The sequence below is a fragment of the Ranitomeya variabilis genome, chromosome 5 (genome assembly GCF_051348905.1).
Source record: "Ranitomeya variabilis isolate aRanVar5 chromosome 5, aRanVar5.hap1, whole genome shotgun sequence".
Classification (NCBI taxonomy): domain Eukaryota; kingdom Metazoa; phylum Chordata; class Amphibia; order Anura; family Dendrobatidae; genus Ranitomeya; species Ranitomeya variabilis.
The window spans coordinates 383,280,967-383,308,617 of record NC_135236.1 but is presented as its reverse complement, the minus strand read 5'-3'; the positions used below and the strand labels follow the sequence as shown (position 1 = coordinate 383,308,617).

At 42.3% G+C, this 27,651-nt stretch overlaps 1 protein-coding gene across 3 annotated transcripts in view; it reads right to left on the bottom strand.

Annotated features, from left to right (window-relative positions):
- The window catches only part of ASZ1 (ankyrin repeat, SAM and basic leucine zipper domain containing 1), a 302,090-nt gene that overhangs the window by 51,590 nt on the left and 222,849 nt on the right, over positions 1-27,651 (bottom strand). For all 3 annotated transcript variants that reach the window (XM_077265006.1, XM_077265005.1, XM_077265007.1), the window contains 2 exons: positions 14,107-14,163; positions 10,598-10,710 (listed from right to left, as the gene is read on the bottom strand). In XM_077265006.1, the coding sequence (XP_077121121.1) occupies positions 10,598-10,710; positions 14,107-14,163 (170 nt within the window). The remainder of the gene's footprint in view (positions 1-10,597; positions 10,711-14,106; positions 14,164-27,651) is intronic.

Below are 27,651 nucleotides of genomic sequence, written 5' to 3'. Positions count from 1 at the left end.
ATAAATAAAGTATATATGGATTCTAGACTCCCGATTCTTTAGAATCGGGCTGCCATCTAGTGTCTACATAATTCTGCTATATTTTCTTTATTGCAGTTGGGAGAACACGGTATACATCCATTGGATGGCATGGGCACAGGAGTTGTGGTATGCAATCAGGGATGGGTTCCATGTTAATGTACAAACATCCTTTGCTGTTTAACCCCTTAGGTTTGGCATGCAATAGCACAGTGTACGCGGCATCTAACACTCAGCGTTATAAAGTATCCCAATGCATTATCGAAGCAATGACTTCAGCGTATCCAGTCCTTGTTCACATTTTAAAATGGATATGTGGTACCTCTGCAATCATAATGCCACAAGGCAAAAAAAATAATCTGCACATGACCTGAAGGAAAAAAAATCTACAGAGAAACCAATCTGACAAAAGTGCAGTTTTCTTTCTCCAATACAAAAAAAACCCACACCTTATATTCAGCAGAAGTGCTAAAAAAAACCCTATGTACATTTCTTATTGAGGCTACTTTCACACATCAGTTTTTTGCCATCAGGCTCAATCTGGCGAATTAAAAAAAAAACTGATCCGTCGCAAATTGTGAAAAACTGATGCAACGGATCCGTTTTTTCGCAGGATTTCACTAGGAGAAAGAAAGAGAGAGACCAGAATGGAGAACGCATGTTTAGTTTAAAAACCGTAATCCGTCGCCGGATTCCGTCATTTGATGGATCCGGTGCTACAGGGTTCCATTATAGCAAACGACGGACACCGACGGATTCGTTGCTGTCCGTTGTTTTGATGGACACAAAAACCGTTACTAGGTTTGTTTTCTCCGGCCGCCGGAAAAACAATTAGAGGGATAAAGCAAAAAAACGGATGAAATATGAGGCCATCCGTCGCTAATACAAGTCTATGATAAAAAAAATGGATCTGGCGGCATCTTTTGCCAGAGGCGTTTTTTTCTAAATTCGCTGGATTGTGCCTCACGGCAAAAAACTGATGTGTGAAAGCAGCCTAATGGGGTTATCTGGTTACATGATATTGATGACTTATTATCACATTGGTGGCGCTCCAACACCCAGAACATCCACAGACCAGCTGTTAATAGGGAGGAGCGAATGCGAAGTGAGATACTGATTTGGCTTTTATCCTAAGTCATATTGCACAACTCGTTAAAGGGTTGATTGTGACTTGTAGGATCGCTACTTCCAACAGGTGGCGCTATAGAGTTTAAGTCCTCTTTTTCTCAGAAGAGGCAACTTGCATGTTTACCGTAGCTTTGAATAAGTCCTTTTCCGAATATCTATAGCGCTTACCGAATAGTGTTGTGACTGTCACACAGCACATGCAGCTGTGGAGCCAGACAGCTGATTATCAAGAGCGCTCCAGGTATCCAGGTTCCTGAGGCAGCTATTCGGTAAGTGCTATAGCTATTTAGATATGAAGTTATCTGAAGCTATTCGCTTATCCCTAGTCATTAACTACAACGGCGGCCATATGTAGACAATGAATGGTGCAGAATAGCAAAGACCTGTTCAGTGTGTTACATCTGCTGCAGAGTCCTGTGGATCAGTACATATTCAAGGAGTCATTAAAAGGGGTCCAATGTCATCCACATACCTTTTACAACTTAAAAAAAAAAGAAAGAAATCTAAAATTCAGGTTTTCTGCTTTTAAAACAAGCACTTAGGCTATGTGCACACGTTGCGGATTTTGCTGCGGGTTCGCAGCAGTTTTCCATGCGTTGTACAGTACCATGTAAACGTATGGAAAACTAAATCCACAGTACCCATGGTGTGGAAAATACTGCGCGGAAACGCTGCGTTGTATTTTCCGCAGCATGTCAAATCTTTGTGTGGATTTCACAGCGGTTTACAACTGTTCCTCAATAGGAATCCGTGGTAAATCCACAGGTAATCCGCAGTGCGTTTTACCTGTGGATTTTGCTAAAACAGTGCAGAAAAATCAGCACACGAATCCGCAACGTGTGCACATAGACTTAAAAATCCTGAAAAGTATTGTGCAATACTGACTGAGGACAATGTTATGACTGTGGAGAAGAGATCCCAAAAGAAAAGTAAGTAAGCATCTCCCTTTTAGGGGGCTCAGCGATCAATGTAAAAACTACAAGATTTAGGGATTTGTTTTAACACCTTCATGACCAGAGCTTTTTTGTTTTTGAGTTTTCGTTTTTCGCTCCCCTCTTCCCAGAGCCATAACTTTTTTATTTTTCTGTCAATATGGCCATGTGAGGGATTATTTTTTGCAGGACGAGTTGCACTTTTGAACGATACCATTGGTTTTACCATGTCGTGTAGCAGAAAACGGGAAAAAAATTCCAAGTGCAGTGAAGCTGCAAAAAAAGTGCAACCCCACACCTGCTTTTTGTTTGGCTTTTTTACTAGGTTCACTAATGCTAATGACCAGCCATTATGATTCTCCAGGTCATTACAAGTTCATAGACACCAAACATGTCTAGGTTCTTTTTTATCTAAGTGGTGAAAAAAAATTCCAAAGATTGCAAAAAAAAAAAAAAATTGTGCCATTTTCTGATACCTGTAGCGTTTTTATTTTTTGTGATTTGGGGTTGGGTGAGGGCTTATTTTTTGAGTGCCGAGCTGACGTTTTTAATGATACCATTTAGGTGCAGATATGATCTTTTGATATCCCATTATTGCATTTTAGTGCAATGTCGCAGCGTCCAAAAAAGCATAATTCTGATGTTTTGATTTTTTTTTCTCGCTACGCCATTTAACGATCAGGTTAATCCTTTATTTTATTGATAGATCGGGCGATTCTGAAAGCAGCAATACCAAATATATCTATGTTTGATTTTATTTTTATTGCTTTATTTTGAATGGGGCGAAAGGGGGGTGCTTTGATCTTATATATTTTTTTATTTTTTTCATATTTTTAAAAACTCAGATCGCCTCTATGTAGTAGAATTATAGCATTGCTATGAGCGCCGACCACAGGGTGGCGCTCACAGCAATCCGGCAACAACCATATAGGTCTCGAGAAGACCACTGGCGGTCATGCCGGCACACTGGTGACCCGCGATCACGTGACGCGGTGTGCGTATTTCCGGCCCAAAGCGCTTGTTAAATGCCGCTGTCAGAGTTTGACAGTGGCATTTAACTAGTTAATAGCTGAGGGCGGATCTCGATTCTGCCCGTGGCTATTGTGGGTACGTCAGCTGTTCAAAACAGCTGATATGTCCCGGCTTATAGGTAGGCTCACCGCCGGAGCCCACATCAAAGCGGGAGATACTGCCATCGGTGTAATAGCACGTCCGATGGCAGTAAGGGGTTAACCTCTTTCTGACCTCGGACGTGATAGTACGTCCGAGGTCAGATACCGTGCTTTGATGCAGGGCTCCGGCGGTGAGCCGATCGAGTTGTGCCAGCTTCTATCCTCCCATGGAGGCTATTGAAGCATGGCAAAGTAAAAAAAAAAAAGTTAAAAAAAATTTGAAAAAAATAAAAAAAATATAAAAGTTTAAATTGCCCCCCTTTCGCCCCATTCAAAATAAATATATATATATATATATATATATATATATATATATATATATATATATATATATATATATATATATATAAAAAAATAAATCAAAATTACACACATTTGGTATTGCCGCCTTCAGAATCACCCGATCTATCAATAAAAATAAAGGATTAACCTGATCGCTAAACGGCGTAGCGAGAAAAAAAATTGAAACGCCAGAATTACGTTTTTTTGGTCACCGCGATATTGTATTAAAATGCAATAACGGGTGATCAAAAGAACATATCTGCACCAAAATGCTATCATTAACCCCTGTGCGACCTTAGACGTACTATCCCGTCGAGGTGACCTGGGCCTATCTGACCCTCGACGGGATAGTACGTCATAGACGATCGGCCGCGCTCACGGGGGGAGCGCGGCCGATCGCGGCCGGGTGTCAGCTGCATATCGCAGCTGACATCTGGCACTATGTGCCAGGAGCGGTCACAGACCGCCCCCGGCACATTAACCCCCGGCACACCGCGATCAAACATGATCGCGGTGTACCGGCGGTATAGGGAAGCATCGCGCAGGGAGAGGGCTCCCTGCCGGCTTCCCTGAGACCCCTGGAGCAACGCGATGTGATCGCGTTGCTCCGAGGGTCTCCTACCTCCCTCCTCGCCGCAGGTCCCGGATCCAAGATGGCCGCGGCATCCGGGTCCTGCAGGGAGGGAGGTGGCTTACCGAGTGTCTGCTCAGAGCAGACACTTGGTAAGCCTGCAGCCCTGCACAGCAGATCGCAGATCTGGCAGAGTGCTGTGCACACTGCCAGATCATCGATCTGTGATGTCCCCCCCGGGACAAAGTAAAAAAGTTAAAAAAAAATTCCCCACATGTGTAAAAAAATATATAAAAAATATATCCTAAATAAAGAAAAAAAAATATATATATTATTCCCATAAATACATTTCTTTTGCTAAATAAAATAAAAAAAACAATAAAAGTACACATATTTAGTATCGCCGCGTCCGTAACGACCCAACCTATAAAACTGCCCCACTAGTTAACCCCTTCAGTAAACACCGTAAGAAAAAAAAACAAAAAACGAGACAAAAAACAACGCTTTATTATCATACCGCCGAACAAAAAGTGGAATAACACGCGATCAAAAAGACTGATATAAATAACCATGGTACCGCTGAAAACATCATCTTGTCCCGCAAAAAACGAGCCGCCACACAGCATCATAAGCAAAAAAATAAAAAAGTTATAGTCCTGAGAATAAAGCGATACCAAAATAATTATTTTTTCTATAAAATAGTTTTTATCGTATAAAAGCGTCAAAACATAAAAAAAATGATATAATTGAGGTATCGCTGTAATCGTACTGACCCGAAGAATAAAACTGCTTTATCAATTTTACCAAACGCGGAACGGTATAAACGCCTCCCCCAAAAGAAATTCATGAATAGCTGGTTTTTGATCACTCTGCCTCACAAAAATCGGAATAAAAAGCGACCAAAAAATGTCATGTGTCCGAAAATGTTACCAATAAAAACTTCAACTCGTCCCGCAAAAAACAAGATCTCACATGACTCTGTGGACTCAAAAATGGAAAAATTACAGCTCTCAAAATGTGGTAACGCAAAAAATATTTTTTGCAATGAAAAGCGTCTTTCAGTGTGTGACGGCTGCCAATCATAAAAACCCCCCTTCATCACCCCCTTAGTTAGGGAAAAATAAAAAAATTAAAAAATGTATTTATTTCCATTTTCCCATTAGGGTTAGGGCTAGAGTTAGGACTAGAGTTAGGGCTAAGGCAAGGGTTAGGGCTAGGGTTGGGGCTAGGGTTAGGGCTAGGGTTGGGGCTAGGGTTAGGGCTAGGGTTGGGGCTAGGGTTGGGGCTAGGGTTAGGGCCAGGGTTGGGGCTAGGGTTAGGGCTAGGGTTGGGGCTAGGGTTAGGGCTAGTGTTACGGCTAGTGTTAGGGCTAGTGATAGGGCTAGGGTTATTGCTAGGGTTAGGGCTAGGGTTGGGGCTAGGGTTGGGGCTAGGGTTAGGGCTAGGGTTAGTGTTAGGGCTAGGGTTATTGCTAGGGTTAGGGCTAGGGTTGGGGCTACAGTTAGGGTTGGGGCTAAAGATCGGGTTAGGGTTTGGATTACATTTACGGTTGGGAATAGGGTTGGGTGTGTCTGGGTTAGAGGTGTGGTTAGGGTTACTGTTGGGATTAGGGTAAGGGGTGTGTTTGGATTAGGGTTTCAGTTATAATTGGGGGGTTTCCACTGTTTAGGCACATCAGGGGCTCTCCAAACGGGACATGGCATCCGATCTGAATTCCAGCCAATTCTGCGTTGAAAAAGGAAAACAGTGCTCCTTCCCTTCAGAGCTCTCCCGTGTGCCCAAACAGGGGTTTACCCCAACATATGGGGTATCAGCGTACTCAGGACAAATTGGACAACAACTTTTGTGGTCCAATTTATCCTGATACCCTTGTGAAAATACAAAACTGGGGCCTAAATAATAAGTTTTGTGAAAAAAAAAATATTTTTTATTTTCACGGCTCTGCGTTGTAAACTGTAGTGAAACACTTGGGGGTTCAAAGCTCTCAAAACACATCTAGATAAGTTCCTTAGGGGGTCTACTTTCCAAAATGGTGTCACTTGTGGGGGTTTTTAATGTTTAGGCACATCAGGGGCTCTCCAAACGCAACATGGCATCCCATCTTAATTCCAGTCAATTTTGCATTGAAAAGTAAAATAGCGCTCCTTCCCTTCCGAGCTCTGCTATGCGCCCAAACAGTGCTTTACCCCCACATATGGGGTATCGTCGTACTCAGGACAAATTGCACAACAACTTTTGTGGTCTAATTTCTTCTCTTACCCTTGGGGAAATAAAAAAATGGGGGCGAAAAGATCATTTTTGTGAAAAAATATGATTTTGTATTTTTACGGCTCTGCATAATAAACTTCTGTGAAGCACTTGTTGCGTCAAAGTGCTCAACACACATCTAGATAAGTTCCTTAAGGGGTCTACTTTCCAAAATGGTGTCACTTGTGGGGGGTTTCAATGTTTAAGCACATCAGGGGCTCTCCAAACGCAACATGGCGTCCCATCTCAATTCCAGTCAATTTTGCATTGAAAAGTCAAATGGCGCTCCTTCCCTTCCGAGCTCTGCCCTGCGCCCAAACAATGGTTTACACCCACATATGGGGTATCAGCGTACTCAGGACAAATTGCACAACAATTTTTGGGGTCCAATTTCTTCTCTTACCCTTGGGAAAATAAAAAATTGGGGCGAAAAGATCATTTTTGTGAAAAAATATGATTTTTTATTTTTACGGCTCTGCATTATAAACTTCTGTGAAGCACTTGTTGGGTCAAAGTGCTCACCACACATCTAGATAGGTTCCTTAGGGGGTGTTCTTTCCAAAATGGTGTCACTTGTGGGGGGTTTCAATGTTTAGGCACATCAGGGGCTCTCCAAATGCAACATGGTGTCCCATCTCAATTCCAGTCAATTTTGCATTGAAAAGTCAAATGGCGCTCCTTTCCTTCCGAGCTCTGCCATGCGCCCAAACTGTGGTTTACCCCCACATATGGGGTATCAGCGTACTCAGGACAAATTGGACAACAACTTTTGTGGTCCAATTTATCCTGATACCCTTGTGAAAATACAAAACTGGGGCCTAAATAATAAGTTTTGTGAAAAAAAAAATATTTTTTATTTTCACGGCTCTGCGTTGTAAACTGTAGTGAAACACTTGGGGGTTCAAAGCTCTCAAAACACATCTAGATAAGTTCCTTAGGGGGTCTACTTTCCAAAATGGTGTCACTTGTGGGGGTTTTTAATGTTTAGGCACATCAGGGGCTCTCCAAACGCAACATGGCATCCCATCTTAATTCCAGTCAATTTTGCATTGAAAAGTAAAATAGCGCTCCTTCCCTTCCGAGCTCTGCTATGCGCCCAAACAGTGCTTTACCCCCACATATGGGGTATCGTCGTACTCAGGACAAATTGCACAACAACTTTTGTGGTCTAATTTCTTCTCTTACCCTTGGGGAAATAAAAAAATGGGGGCGAAAAGATCATTTTTGTGAAAAAATATGATTTTGTATTTTTACGGCTCTGCATAATAAACTTCTGTGAAGCACTTGTTGCGTCAAAGTGCTCAACACACATCTAGATAAGTTCCTTAAGGGGTCTACTTTCCAAAATGGTGTCACTTGTGGGGGGTTTCAATGTTTAAGCACATCAGGGGCTCTCCAAACGCAACATGGCGTCCCATCTCAATTCCAGTCAATTTTGCATTGAAAAGTCAAATGGCGCTCCTTCCCTTCCGAGCTCTGCCCTGCGCCCAAACAATGGTTTACACCCACATATGGGGTATCAGCGTACTCAGGACAAATTGCACAACAATTTTTGGGGTCCAATTTCTTCTCTTACCCTTGGGAAAATAAAAAATTGGGGCGAAAAGATCATTTTTGTGAAAAAATATGATTTTTTATTTTTACGGCTCTGCATTATAAACTTCTGTGAAGCACTTGTTGGGTCAAAGTGCTCACCACACATCTAGATAGGTTCCTTAGGGGGTGTTCTTTCCAAAATGGTGTCACTTGTGGGGGGTTTCAATGTTTAGGCACATCAGGGGCTCTCCAAATGCAACATGGTGTCCCATCTCAATTCCAGTCAATTTTGCATTGAAAAGTCAAATGGCGCTCCTTTCCTTCCGAGCTCTGCCATGCGCCCAAACAGTGGTTTACCCCCACATATGGGGAATCAGCGTACTCAGGACAAATTGTACAACAAATTTTGGGGTCTATTTTCTCCTGTTACCCTTGGTAAAATAAAAGAAATTGGAGCTGAAATAAATTTTGTGTGAAAAAAAGTTAAATGTTCATTTTTATTTAAACGTTCCAAAAATTCCTGTGAAACACCTGAAGGGTTAATAAACTTCTTGAAAGTGGTTTTGAGTACCTTGAGGGGTGCAGTTTTTAGAATGGTGTCACACTTGGGTATTTTCTATCATTTAGACCCCTCAAAATGACTTCAAATGAGATGTGGTCCCTAAAAAAAAATGGTGTTGTAAAAATGAGAAATTGCTGGTCAACTTTTAACCCTTATAACTCCGTCACAAAAAAAAAATTTGGTTCCAAAATTGTGCTGATGTAAAGTAGACATGTGGGAAACGTTACTTATTAAGTATTTTGCATGACATATGTCTGTGATTTAAGGGCATAAAAATTCAAAGTTGGAAAATTGCAAAATTTTCAAAATTTTCGCCAAATATTCATTTTTTTTACAAATAAACGCAAGTTATATCAAAGAAATTTTACCACTATCATGAAGTACAATATGTCACGAGAAAACAATGTCAGAATCGCCAAGATCCGTTGAAGCGTTCCAGAGTTATAACCTCATAAAGGGACAGTGGTCAGAATTGTAAAAATTGGCCCGGTCATTAACGTGCAAACCACCCTTGGGGGTGAAGGGGTTAAAAACGCCAGCTCAGCACGCAAAAAATAAGCCCTCACCCGACCCCAGATCACGAAAAATGGAGACGCTACGGGTATCGGAATATGGCGCAATTTATTTTATTTTTTTAACAAAGTTTGGAATTTTTTTTCACCACTTAGATAAAAGAGAACCTAGTCATGTTTGGTGTCTATGAACTCGTACTGGCCTGGAGAATCATCCTGGCAGGTCAGTTTTAGCATTTAGTGAACCTAGTAAAAAAGCCAATCAAAAAACAAGTGTGGGATTGCACTTTTTTTGCAATTTCACCGCACTTGGAATTTTTTTCCCGTTTTCTAGTACACGACATGCTAAAACCAATGATGTCGTTCAAAAGGACAACTTGTTTCGCAAAAAAATAAGCCCTCAGATGGCCATATTGACGAAAAAATAAAAAAGTTATGGCTCTGGGAAGAAGGGGAGCAAAACAAACACGGAAAAACGGAAAATCCCAAGGTCATGAAGGGGTTAAGGAAATAAGTCATCAGGTTTTTGCTACCTCATCTGAGAGCAGCATAAAACCCTGATTATAAAGATTTATCACTTAGTTTACTGTGTGCAGCAGAATTATTAGATGTAGTATGTAGCAGAGCTCAGAAAGCTAACCCCTCCCTCACCAGATCTTTATGTAAAATTGTCTATTGACAGTAAGCTGCTTGTCAGAAGAGGGCTCGGGTCGGACCAAGGCTCCCCATGCACTGTGGTACGGGCAGTGATAATTTCTTAGTGATAAAACCTTCATTGTAAGTACCAGCACACAGTCTAATGAGTGACACCTCAAAATCTGTGACTCAGCCTCTACATTATGCTGTCCTCAGATTATACAGCAAAATTCTGCTGGCAGATTTTTTTTTAATATGAACAGTAACACGATAATTATAAAAACACATCATTCAAAACCTGTAAAATAATAGAGACATGTTTTGACAATACATTCACAGAAAAAAAAAATAACCAGATTAGATCCCTGAGAACATGAAATGAAAAATACCGCTCTACAGTGTGTGTTGGTGACTTATGTAAATTAGGCCTTGTGCCCACGATCCATAACTAACAGTGGTTCTAATGAGCTGCAGTCTATTGAACACAGGTGAATCTGCAGCATGTGTTCACTGAACCGTGCAGAATCACCGCACCCAATACATTCTATTGGTGACATTTCTCTAGCGTCTCCGCAAGAGAAAATATCACGTTACGGTCTGGAGACATGCACATCATGTCCATCTCTGCGGGTGATCCGCAGCGTCTTTGGATGCATAGTGGACATGGGATTTCTTGAAATCCCATCCACTATGCTGTAACATTTGGCCGCTGTGGGTTTAGCACTGCATAAGTACGCAGCGTCAAAGCCGCAACAACTCCGGATCATAGGCACATAACCTTAGAAGTTGGATTGCAAAAGTGGAACTGTAAACACGTCAGATGATTTTTAGTTGGGTTCCATATTAAGAGCCCAACTTGGCATTCACAATAATTGTCTTTGATCACACATGATTTGCTTGAAACATTTAAAGGGGGCAAATAAAATGATTCAGCTAAATCTGTTCTGACTAAAGCACAATCATGTCAATGCATGAAAGTTGGACTGCATTAAGAGGAATACCTTGATTCCAGCTTTGAAAGTGATGGAAGCTTCCCAAGTTTTGTGTCTTCAACATGAATTTCTTTCATTGCTGCCATGATTTTCTTACAGTCTTTAACATCTGTAATTCCTGCCTGTGTTAAAACATGCAATAATCAATATAACACTCAATTTTAAAAGCCTAATAAAAAAAAAATCACAAATCTCAAAGTGAAAATAAAAAGTACTGTAAGTTTTATCAAAAGTAGCAAAATTCTAAATAGCAGTTCCACAGAAGTACGTAAATCTTGAAAGTATTCTGTTACCATGTTTTTGCCACATAATATGAGAGCAACATATTGTGGAGACAGAGACCCTGATTACAGTGATACGTCACTCACTAGGCTGCTTGCTGTGGTTATGATAAAATCTCTGTTTATATCAGCAGCGGATCAACAAAGGATTAGCAAACCTTTTACCATGTAGTCCTCCCTATTCCTGAGCTCTACATAACCCCGCCCCAAGACTGATTGACAGCTGTCTGTACATAGAAAGCTGCCAATCAGTGATGTGGGTGAGGTTATACAGAGCTCAGCATTCAGAGAACTGGTAGATCTGCAGCAGATAAAACTGATTTTATGAAAACAGCAACAAGAAGCCCAGAAAGTGGTACATTGCTGGAATGAGGGTCTTTTCCTCTATATTATGTTGCTCTCAGATGGTATAGCAAAAACCTGGTGACAGATCCTCTATAAGGTTTTTTTTTAACTCATTGCAATTTACAACCATCACACATACTGTATAAGTAATATTACAATATAATCACAATAATAGGACAAATCTAATGACAAGCATGTAAATGTTACAAATCTATCATAAAAGACAGGAAATGCGACCATTTTACAGAAGACTAAGGGTAAGTTCACACAAGGCGTTTTTGCTGCTTTTTTTATGCTAATTTTCAGCTGCTTTTTACAGTACCAGCAAAGCATATGAGATTTCAGAAATCTCATGCACACACATTGGTTTTTGTATGATCAGTAGTGATGAGCGAGTATACTCGTTGCCCAGGTTTTCCAGAGCACGCTCGGGTGGTCTCTGAGTATTTGGATGTGCTCGGAGATTTAGCTTTTGTTGACCCAGCTGCATGATTTACAGCTGCTAGCCAGCCTGAGTACATGTGGGGGTTGCCTGGTTGATAGGGAATCCTCACATGTATTCAAGCTGTCTATCAGCTGTAAATCATGCAGCTGAGGCAATGAAAATTAAATCTTCGAGCACTTACAAATACTCAGTCCATCCGAGCAACGAGTACACTCCTCACTAATGATCAGTATTTCGTGCCTTGCTGCGTTTTTTGGACATAGAGCATGTCATTTCTTTAGCGTTTTTGCTGCATTTTCTACCCACTGACTTGAATGGGTGTTGAAAAAACGCAGCAAAAACGCAGGTATCATTATTTGCTGTGTTTTTGCTGCTGAAAATTCAAGTACATTAGCAAGGACAAAGAGAAAAAATGCACACAAAAAACACGCACCAAATACGCACCAAAAACGCACCTAAACCTGCGTTTTTGATGCAGCTTCTTTCCTGCCAAGATGATCAGGTTTTGCTGCAGAATAAAAAAAAAATGCAAAAACGCCCTGTGTGAAATTACCCATATACTGTAAGCGCCAAACAAAATTGTACGTAACCAGAAATCTACATTAAACTGTGCACAGACAAGCACTAGAATGGAAATGTCCAGTAATTCTTACATTTCCAAAAAGTACAATTGAGAATAAGAAAATATGCTCCATAACTTATTTCATAAGATATCGACAGGTCCTCTTTAACCTTTTCCCGCACCTTACATTTATGAAATATACAAGTGGCTATTCCTGAAAGAGCCAAGCCAGCACAACCAGCCACCATAGCTCTACAATGACCAGGTACAAAGGTTTGGGGAGAACCCCAATGCCACCAGCTCGGCCCTTACAAACCACAGTAAAAGTACAGAAGGAGGGAGATCCCAGTAATGGAGTGCTAAAATGATGCCTGAACATACAAAAAGACTATAGTTATGGAACAATGGAATCATGCAACAGCCATGACATATTCATTTGCATCACAAGATTAGTGTTACACTACACAGAACATCCCTGCAGAAATGAATTCTAGCTAATTTCACACATTTGGAAAGTTTGATTTATGTATTTGCAATTTGAAAATCATAAAAAAAAAATTGGCAGAAGTATTAGCAATTTCACAAAGAATGAAAAGTAAAAACTGCATCGAGAGCACGCCACATCAATTACTATAACCAAGTATGAGTGCTCTTGTTATAAATGATTATTATATCCCATGATTATTTACAGACCTGGTAATTGTCATGAAAAATGGCCCGAATTTGTCTAACGGCAGCCAAAGAAAATACGTGAAGCGAACTTCCAATTCTCTAAAGGTCATTTAGAAAACGGTTTGTTCTTCAAAGAATTGATCTTTAACCATGAAGCAAAGTCACCTAAACCCAGAGATTTCACACAAATCACTTATGGCACAAAGACAAAAAATGCCTGGTGTGCTGTCCATGGGCACAATGGGCTGCACACAGGCACTGACCAATGAATGTGCCAGTGCACATGACCGATGCTTTGAGTGTGAAAAAAACAAACAAAATAAACAAAAATAAATATATGTAACACATTTTTCTTAACCATTTTTTGGATGAAACATGGCCATTGCTGTGCAATTACAGGGTACTTACATATTACATATACAAGCATACTGAACAACATTGTATAACCAATGAAGCCATACAAAAAAATCATGCATTATCTGAGTTGGGTTTTACACTCAGGAAAGTAAAGAAACTGAGAAATAAGTAAAAATAGCAACAGGAGGAGTTCCTCTTTACCGTTAAAGACTAATACTGTAATACTAAAAATATGCACATCTTTCAGGAAAAAAGCTCCAAAGGAAACAATACTGATCAAAGTAATAACAGCTATCTTTAAGCAATAAGAAATACAGTGGGAGATGCTAAATTGTAAAAATACAGTGGGGGAATTCATCAATATAGTGGTTTCATAAGCCAGTCTTATGCTAAAAGTCTTGTGGAGTAAGGGGCACTAAGTGGAACCGGACATCAGGAAATTGCTTACAAAGGTTATCATCCCAGGCTCCTGCAGGCAATTATCCTACCGGATCTTCTTCCAATAATGTCACTATAGTAAAAGAAATATGAATAGGGTACAATGAAAGGAGACTAAAAAGAACTGTAGCTAAACTATATGTGTAGTGGCTTGCTGGTTTTCCTGAGATTCACTTGATAGAAGAAATTCCCCATTTAAGGGGAAGCAGACATCAGAGAATTGCCTAATAAATGTGGTGTCTTTTTGGTCGGTCTAAGAATCAGAAAAATCTATTCCAAGTAGTAATGTGGGTACACATCATGCTAGCCTTCTGGCATACTTTACGGTGAACACTTTGGTTGCCAGCCTTTTTTATAAGCCTTTTTTTTCCCCAAGTTCTAAAGAGTACGATACAGAACACTTTCAGGTGTACCTTACCTTTTTAAGCTCATTTTCTTCTAAATATAAAAGTTGTCTCAAAGTCAAATCATTTTCCTAGGAAATAAACGTAAAGAAAATTTTGCATTACCATAGTAAAAAGAGGTCATCAAGCAAACCAATATTTAAATGAAAGGGAATCTGTCAGCAGGATTTCACTCCAAAACAATATATGCTTGTAGATCATTCAAAGACAAGTCAAAGCAATACCTTTAAATGGCCTGTCCGTTCCTCCATTACTGAAAAATCAGTGTTTAAATTGATATGCAAATGAAGCTGAAGAGCTATATATAGGTCTAAAGCCTCTGTCACTCAAGCTCTATTCCAGTGACCAGAGGCGCCACCTTCTCCTGCTGCTGCTTGTCTCACAACCTCTAAGGTATGTGACTTCATGCAAAAAAATCCATCGAGTTAAGCAGGAGGCGGCAGCGCTGGGCGGGGAGTAGAGGTGGAGTGACAGAGGCGTCACATCTACCATAGTGGATCAGCCTTACTTGCATATCAATTCAAATGCAGCTATACAAATAGTTTGAGGGATTGAAGGGATGAAATTCGGAAAGCGTGCCGACAGATTCCCTTTGGATTCCCAGCTGACTGATCCACCCTAGTATTCAGGTTTTCTTTTTTAAATTCCACCATATGGTCCAAGAGATATGGGCTTTTTAATTTAGTGCCACTTTTTAAGGTTGCCTTTACCAATAGGGTGTGGCAGACAGGGTAATAATGCAGAAAGGACTAAAGAAACCCACCCAGAGGATCCGGTCAGCAACGTCCCCTGAAAAAAGGTCACAAAAAATAAGCACTAAATAAAAAGGCCCATATCTCTAGAACTATAAAATAGTAAAAAGCAGAATAGTCAGGGAGCAGCAAGAATGAGAGCAAAAACTGGCCACAGGTCCTTTTTAAACAAATGGGGAACAAGGTAATTCAGATACTGCCTGATGATAGGTCCTACTTAAACTTTATTAAGGCATGTTGTCTCCCACACACCAAACAAATAACCAGATGGATAATTAGCTTCATGTAAAATTGTCATGTGTGAATGTGAGATGAGGAATTTAGATTAAAGGAGACTAATGTGAGTGACATTTGTACAACTTTTTTGAATATGTTGGCACTATAAAGAGAAATATACCGTAGTTACATTTGTTAAAAAGTTACTGCATATTACTGTCTGACCGCAGAACTACACCCAATTGACCACATTATTGATGATTAAGAGAGTGTTCATAAAAGTGCTCTGCTTGTCCATTTAGCTGTCAAAATGGTCTCCGACAATGCTCACTGGATACTGAATAAGTGCAGACGCTCTGCTGTGGAACTCTCTCTATGGCCGGCATCACACTCAGCGTATGTAAATACGGTCCGTTTTTTACGGCCGTAATACGCAGAAAAGTCCCCAAAATAGTGATCCGTATGTCATCCGTAGGCAGGGTGTGTCAGCGTATTTTGCGCATGGCATCCTCCGTATGTAATCCGTATGGCATCCGTACTGCGATTTTTTCTCGCAGGCTTGCAAAACCGACATCTAATGGATTTATGTGCTCAAATGTTCGTTAAAACATATATACAGTATATATATATATATATATATATATATATATATATATATATATATATATATATATATATATATATATATATATATATGTCATTGAGACACATATATATATATATATATATATATATATATATATATATATATATATATATATTCTGTATTTATATTTAATTCAGCGTGATATATGTGAAAAGCCGATAATTCAATTGCCGGCTTTTCATTTCTCCTTCCCAAACCCGACATGATATGAGACATGGTTTACATACAGTAAACCATCTCATATCCCTTTTTTTTTGCATATTCCACACTACTAATGTTAGTAGTGTGTATGTGCAAAATTTGGGCACTGTAGCTTGTAAAATAAAGGGTTAAATGGCAGAAAAAATTGGCGTTGGCTCCAGCGCAATTTTCTCCACCAGAGTGGTAAAGCCAGTGACTGAGGGCAGATATGAACTCGAGCGTGGGAACTTTTCCAAGGCTCCAGTTCATGAGGACATCCAGCAGAAGGCGCATCACCGCGACTCAAGGTAACTACAGATCATCCTGCTTTCCTTTCAGTACCCGGGGTTTATAGGCATGAGCGAGTGGATTTACTTCGTGGGACGTGACAGATCATCTGAAGGTATGTATATTGTTGGTTTATTATTTTTCAGAGCGAGGGTCTTCAGGTGGATTGAGAGAGCAATAAAATATTAAAACAACCTTTGTGTTTATTTCATTAAAATACTTTTTAATAATGTGTGTGTGTTTTTTTAACCCTTTCATACAATTGGATTAATAATGGATAGGTGTCATAATTGACGCCTCTCCATTATTAATCTGGCTTAATGTCACCTTACAATTGCAAGGTGACATTAACCCTTTATTACCCCATATCCCACCACTACACGGGAGTGGGAAGAGAGTGGCCAAGTGCCAGAGTAGGCGCATCTTCCAGATGTGCCTTTTCTGGGGTGGCTGGGGGCAGATGTTTGTAGCCAGGGGGGCCAATAACCATGGACCCTCTTTAGGCTATTAATATCTGCCCTCAGTCACTGGCTTTACCACTCTGGCGGAGAAAAGTGAGCGGGAGCCCACGCCAATTGTTTCCGCCATTAACCATTTATTTTAGCAGCTACAGCACCCAAATTTTGCACATACACACTACTAACATTAGTAGTGTGGAATATGCAAAAAAAAAGGGGTATGAGATGGTTTACTGTATGTAAACCATGTCTCATATCATGTCGGGTTTCTGAAGGAGAAATGAAAAGCCGGCAATTGAATTACCGGCTTTTCACTAACACCGCTGCGTATTTCTCGCAAGTCACACTGCTGGTCCGTGTGTAATCTGTATTTTTCTCGCCTCCATAGACTTTCATTGGCAATTTTTTTTGCGCAATACGGTGACAAACGCAGCATGCTGCGATTTTCTACGGCCGTACAAGACCGTATATTACGGATGCGTAATATACGGCAGATAGGAGCTGGGCCACAGAGAATCATTGGGCCGTGTGTAATGCGTATTTTACGGACGTAGTTTATGCGCTCATACGTCCGTAAAACTCGCTAGTGTCAGGCCGGCCTATGAGGAACTGTACGCTGAAGAGTGGGGCCCATTAGTAACCACTGGAAAATGTAGTATTGATGAAATTAAGGGGTTTAGATTATGATCCTCTGTTTTTCATTGAGATCAATAGTCAAAATTTCAGAATTCGACTAAATTCTTGTAATCATTGTAAGGCTGGCGTCACACTTAGTGTAGGGAAATACGGTCCGTTTTTTACGTCCGTAATACGCAGAAAAGCTCCTGAACATTGATCCGTATTCAATGCGAGGATGCGATTTTTTCTCCAAAAATTATCCGTGTGTCATCCGTACGAATCTCGTCGGCTTGCAAAATGGACATAGAATGGATCCATGGGCTCAAATATTCGTGAAAACATATGTAGTCTATATTATATATATATATATATATATATATATATATATATATATATATATATATATACATACATACATACATACACACACACCGTATATACTCGAGTATAAGCCGAGATTTTCAGCCCAAATTTTTGGGCTGAAAGTGCTCCTCTCGGCTTATACTCGAGTCACGGTCGGCAGCAGGGTCGGCGGGTGAGGGGGAGAGGGCGCTGAGGCATACTTACCTGCTTCCGGGGCTCCTGGCGCTGTGCCTGCAGTCCCACGGTCTCCGGGTGCCGCAGCTCTTCCCCTGTTCAGCGGTCACGTGGGACCGCTCATTAGAGAAATGAATATGGACTCCACTCCTATAGGGGTGAAGCCGCATATGCATTTCTCTACTGAGCGGTAACGGTGACCGCTGATAGAGGAAGAGGCTGCGGCACCGAAGACCAGCTGTCCGGGGGAAGGAGCAGGACGCCGGGAGCAGGTAAGTATTACATATTCACCTGTCCGCGTTCCACACGCCGGGCGCCGCTCGATCTTCCCGGCGTCTCTCCGCACTGACTGTGCAGGTCAGAGGGCGCGATGACGCATATAGTGTGCGCGCCGCCCTCTGCCTGATCAGTCAGTGCAGAGAGACGCCGGGACGGGACGCTGAGGAGCTGCAAGCAAGAGAGGTGAGTATGTATTTTTTTTTTTTTTATTGCAGCAGCAGCAATGGCACAGCTTTCTATGGTACAGCTATGGGGCAACAATGAACGGTGCAGAGCACTATATGGCACAGCTATGGGGCAATAATGAACGGTGCAGAGCACTATATGGCACAGCTATGGGGCAATAATGAACGGTGCAGAGCACTATATGGCACAGCTATGGGGCAATAATGAACGGTGCAGAGCACTATATGGCACAGCTATGGGGCAATAATGAACGGTGCAGAGCACTATATGGCACAGCTATGGGGCAATAATGAACGGTGCAGAGCACTATATGGCACAGCTAAGGGGCAATAATGAACGGTGCAGAGCACTATATGGCACAGCTATGGGGCAATAATGAACGGTGCAGAGCACTATATGGCACAGCTAAGGGGCAATAATGAACGGTGCAGAGCACTATATGGCACAGCTATGGGGCAATAATGAACGGTGCAGAGCACTATATGGCACAGCTATGGGGCAATAATGAACGGTGCAGAGCACTATATGGCACAGCTATGGGGCAATAATGAACGGTGCAGAGCACTATATGGCACAGCTATGGGGCAATAATGAACGGTGCAGAGCACTATATGGCACAGCTAAGGGGCAATAATGAACGGTGCAGAGCACTATATGGCACAGCTATGGGGCAATAATGAACGGTGCAGAGCACTATATGGCACAGCTAAGGGGCAATAATGAACGGTGCAGAGCACTATATGGCACAGCTATGGGGCAATAATGAACGGTGCAGAGCACTATATGGCACAGCTATGGGGCAATAATGAACGGTGCAGAGCACTATATGGCACAGCTATGGGGCAATAATGAACGGTGCAGAGCACTATATGGCACAGCTATGGGGCAATAATGAACGGTGCAGAGCACTATATGGCACAGCTATGGGGCAATAATGAACGGTGCAGAGCACTATATGGCACAGCTTTGGGGCAATAATGAACGGTGCAGAGCACTATATGGTACAGCTATGGGGCAATAATGAACGGTGCAGAGCACTATATGGCACAGCTATGGGGCAATAATGAACGGTGCAGAGCACTATATGGCACAGCTTTCTATGGTACAGCTATGGGGCAATAATGAACAGTGCAGAGCATTCTATATGGCACAGCTATGGGGCAATAATGAACGGTGCAGAGCACTATATGGCACAGCTTTCTATGGTACAGCTATGGGGCAATAATGAACGGTGCAGAGCACTATATGGCACAGCTTTCTATGGTACAGCTATGGGGCAATAATGAACGGTGCAGAGCACTATATGGCACAGCCATGGGGCCATAATGAACGGTATGGAGCATCTAATTTTATTTTTGAAATTCACCGGTAGCTGCTGCATTTTCCACCCTAGGCTTATACTCAAGTCAATAAGTTTTCCCAGTTTTTTGTGGCAAAATTAGGGGGGTCGGCTTATACCCGGGTGGGCTTATACTCGAGTATATACGGTATATATATATATATATATATATATATATATATATATATATATATATATATATATAAATAAAATCATTGAGATATATATATATATATATACACACAGTATATATTTAATACAGCGCTAGATAGCAGAAAAGCTGGTAATTTAACTGCCGGCTTTTGCTATCTCCTTCCCAAAAGCAGGATATGAGACGTGGTTTACATACAGTAAACCATCTCATATCCCTTTTTTTTTTTTTACATATTCCTCACTACTGTTAGGAGTGGATGTGTGCAAATTTTGTGGCTGTTAAAATAAAGGGTTAAATCACGGAAAAAATTGGCGTGGGCTCCCGCGCAATTATCTCCGCCAGAGTGGGAAAGCCAGTGACTGAATGCAGATATTAATAGCCTAGCGTGAGAAAATATTCAGAAAAATTCTCACGCTAGAGTTCATATGAGGTTATGCCAGCAGGGGGCGCAGCACCGCAAGTCTATGATGCTACGCTCCCCTGCATCCCATTCATTCCCCAGTTTTTACAGGCAGGGGCAACAGCTGCATTAGCAGGCTCCTGCTTGTAAAATTATTTAACCCATTCAGATGGATTTACAGCGTGGGACATGACTGGTCGCCGGAAAGGTATGGGATATTGTTGTTTTTTTATTTTAACTTTGTTTCAGGTGACAAGGGTCTTCAATTGGATTGAGGGTATAATAAAGATATTACAACACCATGTGTATTTATAAATACTTTTTTCCAAATGTGTGTGGTTTTTTAACCCTTTATTAATATTGGATTAATAATGGATAGGTGTCTTATTGACACCTCTCTATTATTAACCAGGCTTAATGTCACCTTACAATAGCAAGGTGACATTAACCCTTTATTACCCCATATCCCACCACTACAGGGGAGTGGGAAGAGAGGCTAAGTGCAGGAATAGGCGCATCTTACAGATGTGCCTTTTCTGGGGTGGCTGGGGGCAGATGTTTTTAGCCAGGGGGGGCAATATCCATGGTCCCTCTCTAGGCTATTAATATCTGCCCTCAGTCACTGGCTTTCCCACGCTATATGGGAATGTCTATACTATGTGTTGACATTTATTCTATCTATTCTATTCTAACCGGTCAGTGTGATTTTACTGTACACTGCGCTGAATTGCCGGCTTTTCTATAGAACACCGGTACGTATTTCTCGCAAGTCACACTGTTTGTCCGTGTGTAATCTGTATTTTTTTCGCCCCCACAGACTTTCATTGGCGGATTTTTTGCTCAATACACTGACAAACGCAGCATGCTGCGATTTTCTACGCCCGTAAAATACAGCTGAGAAACATGCGACAGATAGGAGCTGCCCCATAGAGAACACTGGTCCGTGTGCAATGCGTAGTTTTTGTGCCTCTCATACGTCCGTAAAACTCTCTAGTGTGACACCGGCCTAAGAGCTGAGATGACAACGCGTCAGGGACAAAATCTTAAATTATACAAGTGCAGATAATACACGTGTAGAATTCATTAAAGAAAAAAAAAACATTGTTCACCAAGTGTGGATGGTGAAAAAAAACCACGTATGACTCAAAATTTGGAAAAAAATAAAAAAATAAAAAATAGGCATTTACTTTTTTGTAGGTTCTAACGTTAAACTGTTTCTGACCCAAATGGACAAACTTCTACCATAAAATAGCACAAGTTTGTGCCGATCATTGGGAGTCTAACTGTTGAGACCTCCCAATGATCTCAAGAAAAGGACTCTGAAGAGCCCCATTTTATGGAACTATGGTCGATCATGAGCATCTCTGCTCCAATCATTCTTAATGGGACCGTGGGAGATAGCTGAGCACAGCGTTTGGCTGGTCTCCGGCACAGCCAAAAATTAATGAAGAGGAGGAGCACATGATCGAACACCAACTACATTCACATAGTGCTCTTCAGATGCCCAGTTCTCAGGTGTGGGTCCCGGTGGTCAGAGACCAAGTAATTGAAAAATTTTTCCCCAACAGATAGGGGAGAACTTTAAAACTTAGTATAAGCCCTCAGAGATAGACACAGGACCATAAGGAGAGAGGATCTTGTTGAGCTCCTGTAACACATTGAGAAGATTTTTTCATATATTTGGAGGGGTTTTAATTGTAACATTACATAAAATAACTCAAATCTGTAGCAAAATTCCCTTATCAGTAATGTCTGCTATGACACCTAAGGAAAACCAGCATTCCCAATGCAACATGCAGACAAATTGTAAAACACAGAATCAATATCCTTGATGTAAAAATATTTAATGGAATATAAAAAATAGTGATTAAAACAAACTGCACAAGGTTTAAGACAAAAAAAAAAGGCGGGCAGCCCAATCATAACATTATCAGCAAAACAGATCTTGTCCGTAGAAGCTACAGTTTATATGGACCAAAGCGGTACTAAAATAAGTAAAATAATAAGTGCCTACTATAAAATAAAAAAAACCCTCAATCATTACCAAATGGAGGTGATGGAGATCAGAGTTAACAGCCCTACGCACGCTTCACGTATTGCTTCATTCAGGGAAGGGTAGATCAGCTGCTATGAAATTTCCATAGACAGTACATTGAGATGGGAAAGCATGAATCCCTAATGTCTTTATGCAGCAAGCCACTGACTGCATGGAGGACACGGATGACATTATACAATAGAACTGAGCAGTTAATACAGCTTCGGGCTGTGCTGAAACATTAAGGCTATGTGCACACGATGTGGATTTGTAGCGTTTCTGCAGCGGTTTTTCTGGGCAGAAATGCTCCAAAAATGCAATGAATTACTTAAGCAATGTTAATCAATGATATTCCTTTAGTTTTGTGCACATGATCCGGAAATTTCCGTCCTTATTTGCAGCGTTTCATTTTCCGCAGCATGTCAATTCTTTTTGCAGATCTGCAGCATTTCTGCACCCGTTGCCTTACATTGAGTCAGTCAAATCCGCAGCAAAACACAGGTGTAAAAAGGTTTGCAGATTTGCTACGTATTTGCTGCAGATTTGCTGACAAAAACACTGCGATTTGTCAAAGGGAAATGATGTCAGAAGGAGGAAGTGTGTGTGAGTGGAGAATGTGTGCGTGTGTCTGTGTGTGGGCGGAGAATATGTGCGCGTGTCTCTGTGTGGGCGGCGAATATGTGCGTGTGTCTGTATGTGGGCGGAGAATATGTGCGTGTGTGTGTGGGCGAAGAATACAGTTATATGAATAAGTTTGGGCACCCCTATTAATCTTAAGCTTAGTGTTTTATAAAAATAGTTTTCTTTGCAACAACTATTTTAGTTTCATATATCTAATAACTGTTGGACACAGTAATGTTTCTGCCTTGAAATGAGGTTTATTGTACTAACAGAAAATGTGCAATTTGCATTCAAACAAAATTTGACAGGTGCATAAGTATGGGCACCCTTATCATTTTCTTGTTTTAAATACTCCTACCTACTTTCTACTGACTTACTAAAGCACTTTTTTTGGTTTTGTAACCTCATTGAGCTTTGAACTTCATAGCCAGGTGTATGCAATCATGAGAAAAGCTACTTAAAGTGGCCACTTGCAAGTTGTTCTCCTGTTTGAATCTCCTCTGAAAAGTGGCATCATGGGCTCCTCAAAACAACTGTCAAATGATCTGAAAACAAAGATTATTCAACATAGTTGTTCAGGGGAAGGATACAAAAAGCTGTCTAAGAGATTTAACCTGTCAATTTCCACTGTGAGGAACATAGTAAGGAAATGGAAGAACACAGGTACAGTTCTTGTTAAGGCCAGAAGTGGCAGGCCAAGAAAAACATCAGAAAGGCAGAGAAGAAGAATGGTGAGATCAGTCAAGGACAATCCTCAGACCACCTCCAGCGAGCTGCAGCATCAACTTGATGCAGATGGTGTCACTGTGCATCGGTCAACTATACAACACACTTTGCACAAGGAGAAGCTGTATGGGAGAGTGATGCGAAAGAAGCCGTTTCTGCAAGCACGCCACAGAGTCGGCTGAGGTACGCAAAAGCACATTTGGAGAAGCCAATTTCTTCTTGGAAGAAGGTCCTGTGGACTGATGAAACCAAGATTGAGTTGTTTGGTCATAAAAAAAGGCATTATGCATGGCAGCAAAAAAACACAGCATTCCAAGAAAAACACTTGCTACCCACAGTAAAATTTGGTGGAGGTTCCATCATGCTTTGGGGCTGTGTGGCCAATGCCGGCAACGGGAATCTTGTTAAAGTTGAGGGACGCATGGATTCCTCTCAGTATCAGCAGATTCTTGACAATATTGTTCATGAATCAGTGACAAAGTTGAAGTTACGCAGGGGATGGATCTTTCAGCAAGACAATGATCCAAAACACTGCTCCAAATCTACTCAGGCATTCATGCAGAGGAACAATTACACTGTTCTGGAATGGCCATCCCAGTCCCCAGACCTGAATATCATTGAACATCTGTGGGATCATTTGAAGAGGGCTGTCCATGCTCGGCGACCATCAAACTTAACTGAACTGGAATTGTTTTGTAAAGAGGAATGGTCAAAAATACCTTCATCCAGGATCCAGGAACTCATTATAAGCTACAGGAAGCGACTAGAGGCTGTTATTTTTGCAAAAGGAGGATCTACTAAATATTAATATCACTTTTCTGGTGAGGTGCCCATACTTATGCACCTGTCAAATTTTGTTTGAATGCAGATTGCACATTTTCTGTTAGTACAATAAACCTCATTTCAAGGCAGAAACATTACTGTGTCCAACAGTTATTAGATATATGAAACTGAAATAGCTGTTGCAAAAAAAACTATTTTTATAAAACATTAAGCTTAAGATTAATAGGGGTGCCCAAACTTTTTCATATAACTGTATGTGCGTGTGTCTGTGTGTGGGCAGAGAATATGTGCGTGTCTCTGTATGTGGGCGGAGAATATGTGTGTGTCTCTGTGTGTGAGCGGAGAATATGTGCGTGTGTCTCTGTGTGGGCGGAGAATATGTGCGTGTCTGTATGTGGGCAGAGAATATGTGCGTGTGTCTGTGTGGGCGGAGAATATGTGCGTGTGTGTGTGGGCGGAGAATATGTGCGTGTGTCTGTGTATGGGCGGAAAATATGTGCGTGTGTCTGTGTGAGCGGAGAATATGTGCATGTGTCTCTGTATGTGGGCGGAGAATATGTGTGTGTCTGTGGGCGGAGAATGTGTGTGTCTCTGTGTGGGCGGAAAATATGTGCGTGTGTGTTTGCAGAGAATATGTGCGTGTGTGTGGGCGGAAAATATGTGCGTGTGTGCGGGCGGAAAATATGTGAGTGTGTCTGTGTGGGCAGAGAATATGTGCGTGTCTCTGTAGGTGGGCGGAGAATATGTGTGTGTGTGTCTGTATGTGGGCGGAGAATATGTGTGTGTGTCTGTGTGTGAGCGGAGAATATGTGCGTGTGTCTCTGTGTGGGCGGAGAATATGTGCGTATGTGTGTGGGGGAAAATATTTGTGTGTGTCTGTGTGTGAGCGGAGAATATGTGCGTGTGTCTCTGTATGTGGGCGGAGAATATGTGCGCGTCTGTGTGGGTGGAGAATATGTCCGTGTGTCTGTGTATGTGGGTGGAGAATATGTGCGTGTGTCTGTGTGGGCGGAGAATATGTGGGTGTGTCTTTGTGTCTGTGTGTGGGCGGGGAATATGTGCATGTGTCTCTGTATGTGGGCGGAGAATATGTGCGTGTGTGTGGGCAGAGAATATGTGCGTGTGTGTGTGGGCGGAAAATATGTGCGTGTGTCTGTGTGTGGGCAGAGAATATGTGCGTGTCTCTGTATGTGGGCGGAGAATATGTGTGTGTGTGTGTCTGTATGTGGGCGGAGAATATGTGCGTGTGTCTCTGTGTGGGCGGAGAATATGTGCGTGGAGAATATGTGCGTATGTGTGTGGGCGGAGAATATTTGTGTGTGTGGGCGGAGAATATGTGCGTGTGTCTCTGTGTGTGAGTGGAGAATATGTGCGTGTCTCTGTATGTGGGCGGAGACTATGTGCGTGTCTGTGTGGGCGGAGAATATGTCCGTGGGTCTCTGTATGTGGGCGGAGAATATGTGCATGTCTCTGTGTGGGCGGAGAAAATGTGCGTGTGTCTCTTTGTGGGCGGAGAATATGTGCGTGTGTCTCTGTGTGTGGGTGGAGAATATGTGCGTGTGTCTGAGCGGAGAATATGTGCGTGTGTCTGTGTGTGGGCGGGGAATATGTGCGTGTGTGTCTGTGGGCGGAAAATATGTGCGTGTGTCTGTGTGTGGGCAGAGAATATGTGCGTGTGTCTCTGTGTGTGGGTGGAGAATATGTGCGTGTGTCTCTGTGTGGGCGGGGAATATGTGCATGTGTCTGTGTGTGGGCGGAAAATATGTGCGTGTGTCTGTGTGTGGGCAGAGAATATGTGCGTGTGTCTCTGTGTGGGTGGAGAATATGTGCGTGTGTCTCTGTGTGGGCGGGGAATATGTGCATGTGTCTCTGTGTGGGCGGGGAATATGTGCATGTGTCTGGGCAGAGAATATGTGCGTGTGTCTCTGTGTGGGTGGAGAATGTGCGTGTGTCTCTGTGTGGGCGGGGAATATGTGCATGTGTCTGTGTGTGGGCAGAGAATATGTGCGTGTGTCTCTGTGTGGGTGGAGAATATGTGCGTGTGTCTGTGTGGGTGGAGAATATGTGCGTGTCTCTGTGTGGGCGGAGAATACGTGCGTGTGTGTCTGTGTGGGCGGAGAATATGTGCGTGTGTCTGTGTGGGCGGGGAATATGTGCGTGTGTCTGTGTGGGCGGGGAATATGTGCGTGTGTCTGTGTGTGGGCGGAAGATATGTGCGTGTGTCTGTGTGTGGGCGGAGAATATGTGCGTGTGTGTCTGTGTGGGCGGAAAATATGTGCGTGTGTCTGTGTGTGGGCAGAGAATATGTGCGTGTGTCTGTGTGTGGGTGGAGAATATGTGCGTGTGTCTCTGTGTGGGCGGGGAATATGTGCATGTGTCTGTGTGTGGGCGGAAAATATGTGCGTGTGTCTGTGTGTGGGCAGAGAATATGTGCGTGTGTCTCTGTGTGGGTGGAGAATATGTGCGTGTGTCTCTGTGTGGGCGGGGAATATGTGCATGTGTCTGTGTGTGGGCGGAAAATATGTGCATGTGTCTGTGTGTGGGCAGAGAATATGTGCGTGTGTCTGTGTGTGGGTGGAGAATATGTGCGTGTGTCTCTGTGTGGGCGGGGAATATGTGCATGTGTCTGTGTGTGGGCAGAGAATATGTGCGTGTGTCTCTGTGTGGGTGGAGAATATGTGCGTGTGTCTGTGTGGGTGGAGAATATGTGCGTGTGTCTCTGTGTGGGCGGAAAATATGTGCGTGTGTCTGTGTGGGCGGAGAATATGTGCGTGTGTCTCTGTGTGTGGGCGGGGAATATGTGCTTGTGTCTTTGTGTCTGTGTATGGGCGGAGAATATGTGCGTGTGTGTCTGTGTGGGCAGAGAATATGTGCGTGTGTCTGTGTGGGCGGGGAATATGTGCGTGTGTCTGTGTGGGCGGGGAATATGTGCGTGTGTCTGTGTGTGGGCGGAAAATATGTGCGTGTGTCTGTGTGGGTGGAGAATATGTGCGTGTGTATGTTGGCGGAGAATATATGCGTGTGTCTGTTTGAGCGGAGAATATGTGCGTGTGTCTTTGTGTCTGTGTGTGGGCGGAGAATATGTGCGTGTGTCTCTGTATGTGAGCGATGAATATGTGCGTGTGTCTGTGTGGGCGGAAAATATGTGCGTGTGTCTGTGTGTGGGCGGAGAATATGTGTCTGTCTGTGTGTGGGCGGAGAATATGTGCATGTGTCTCTGTATGTGGGCGGAGAATTTGGTGCGTGTGTCTGTGTGGGCGTAGAATATGTGCGTGTGTCTCTGTGTGGGCGGAGAATATGTGCGTGTGTCTCTGTGTGGGCGGGGAATATGTGCATGTGTC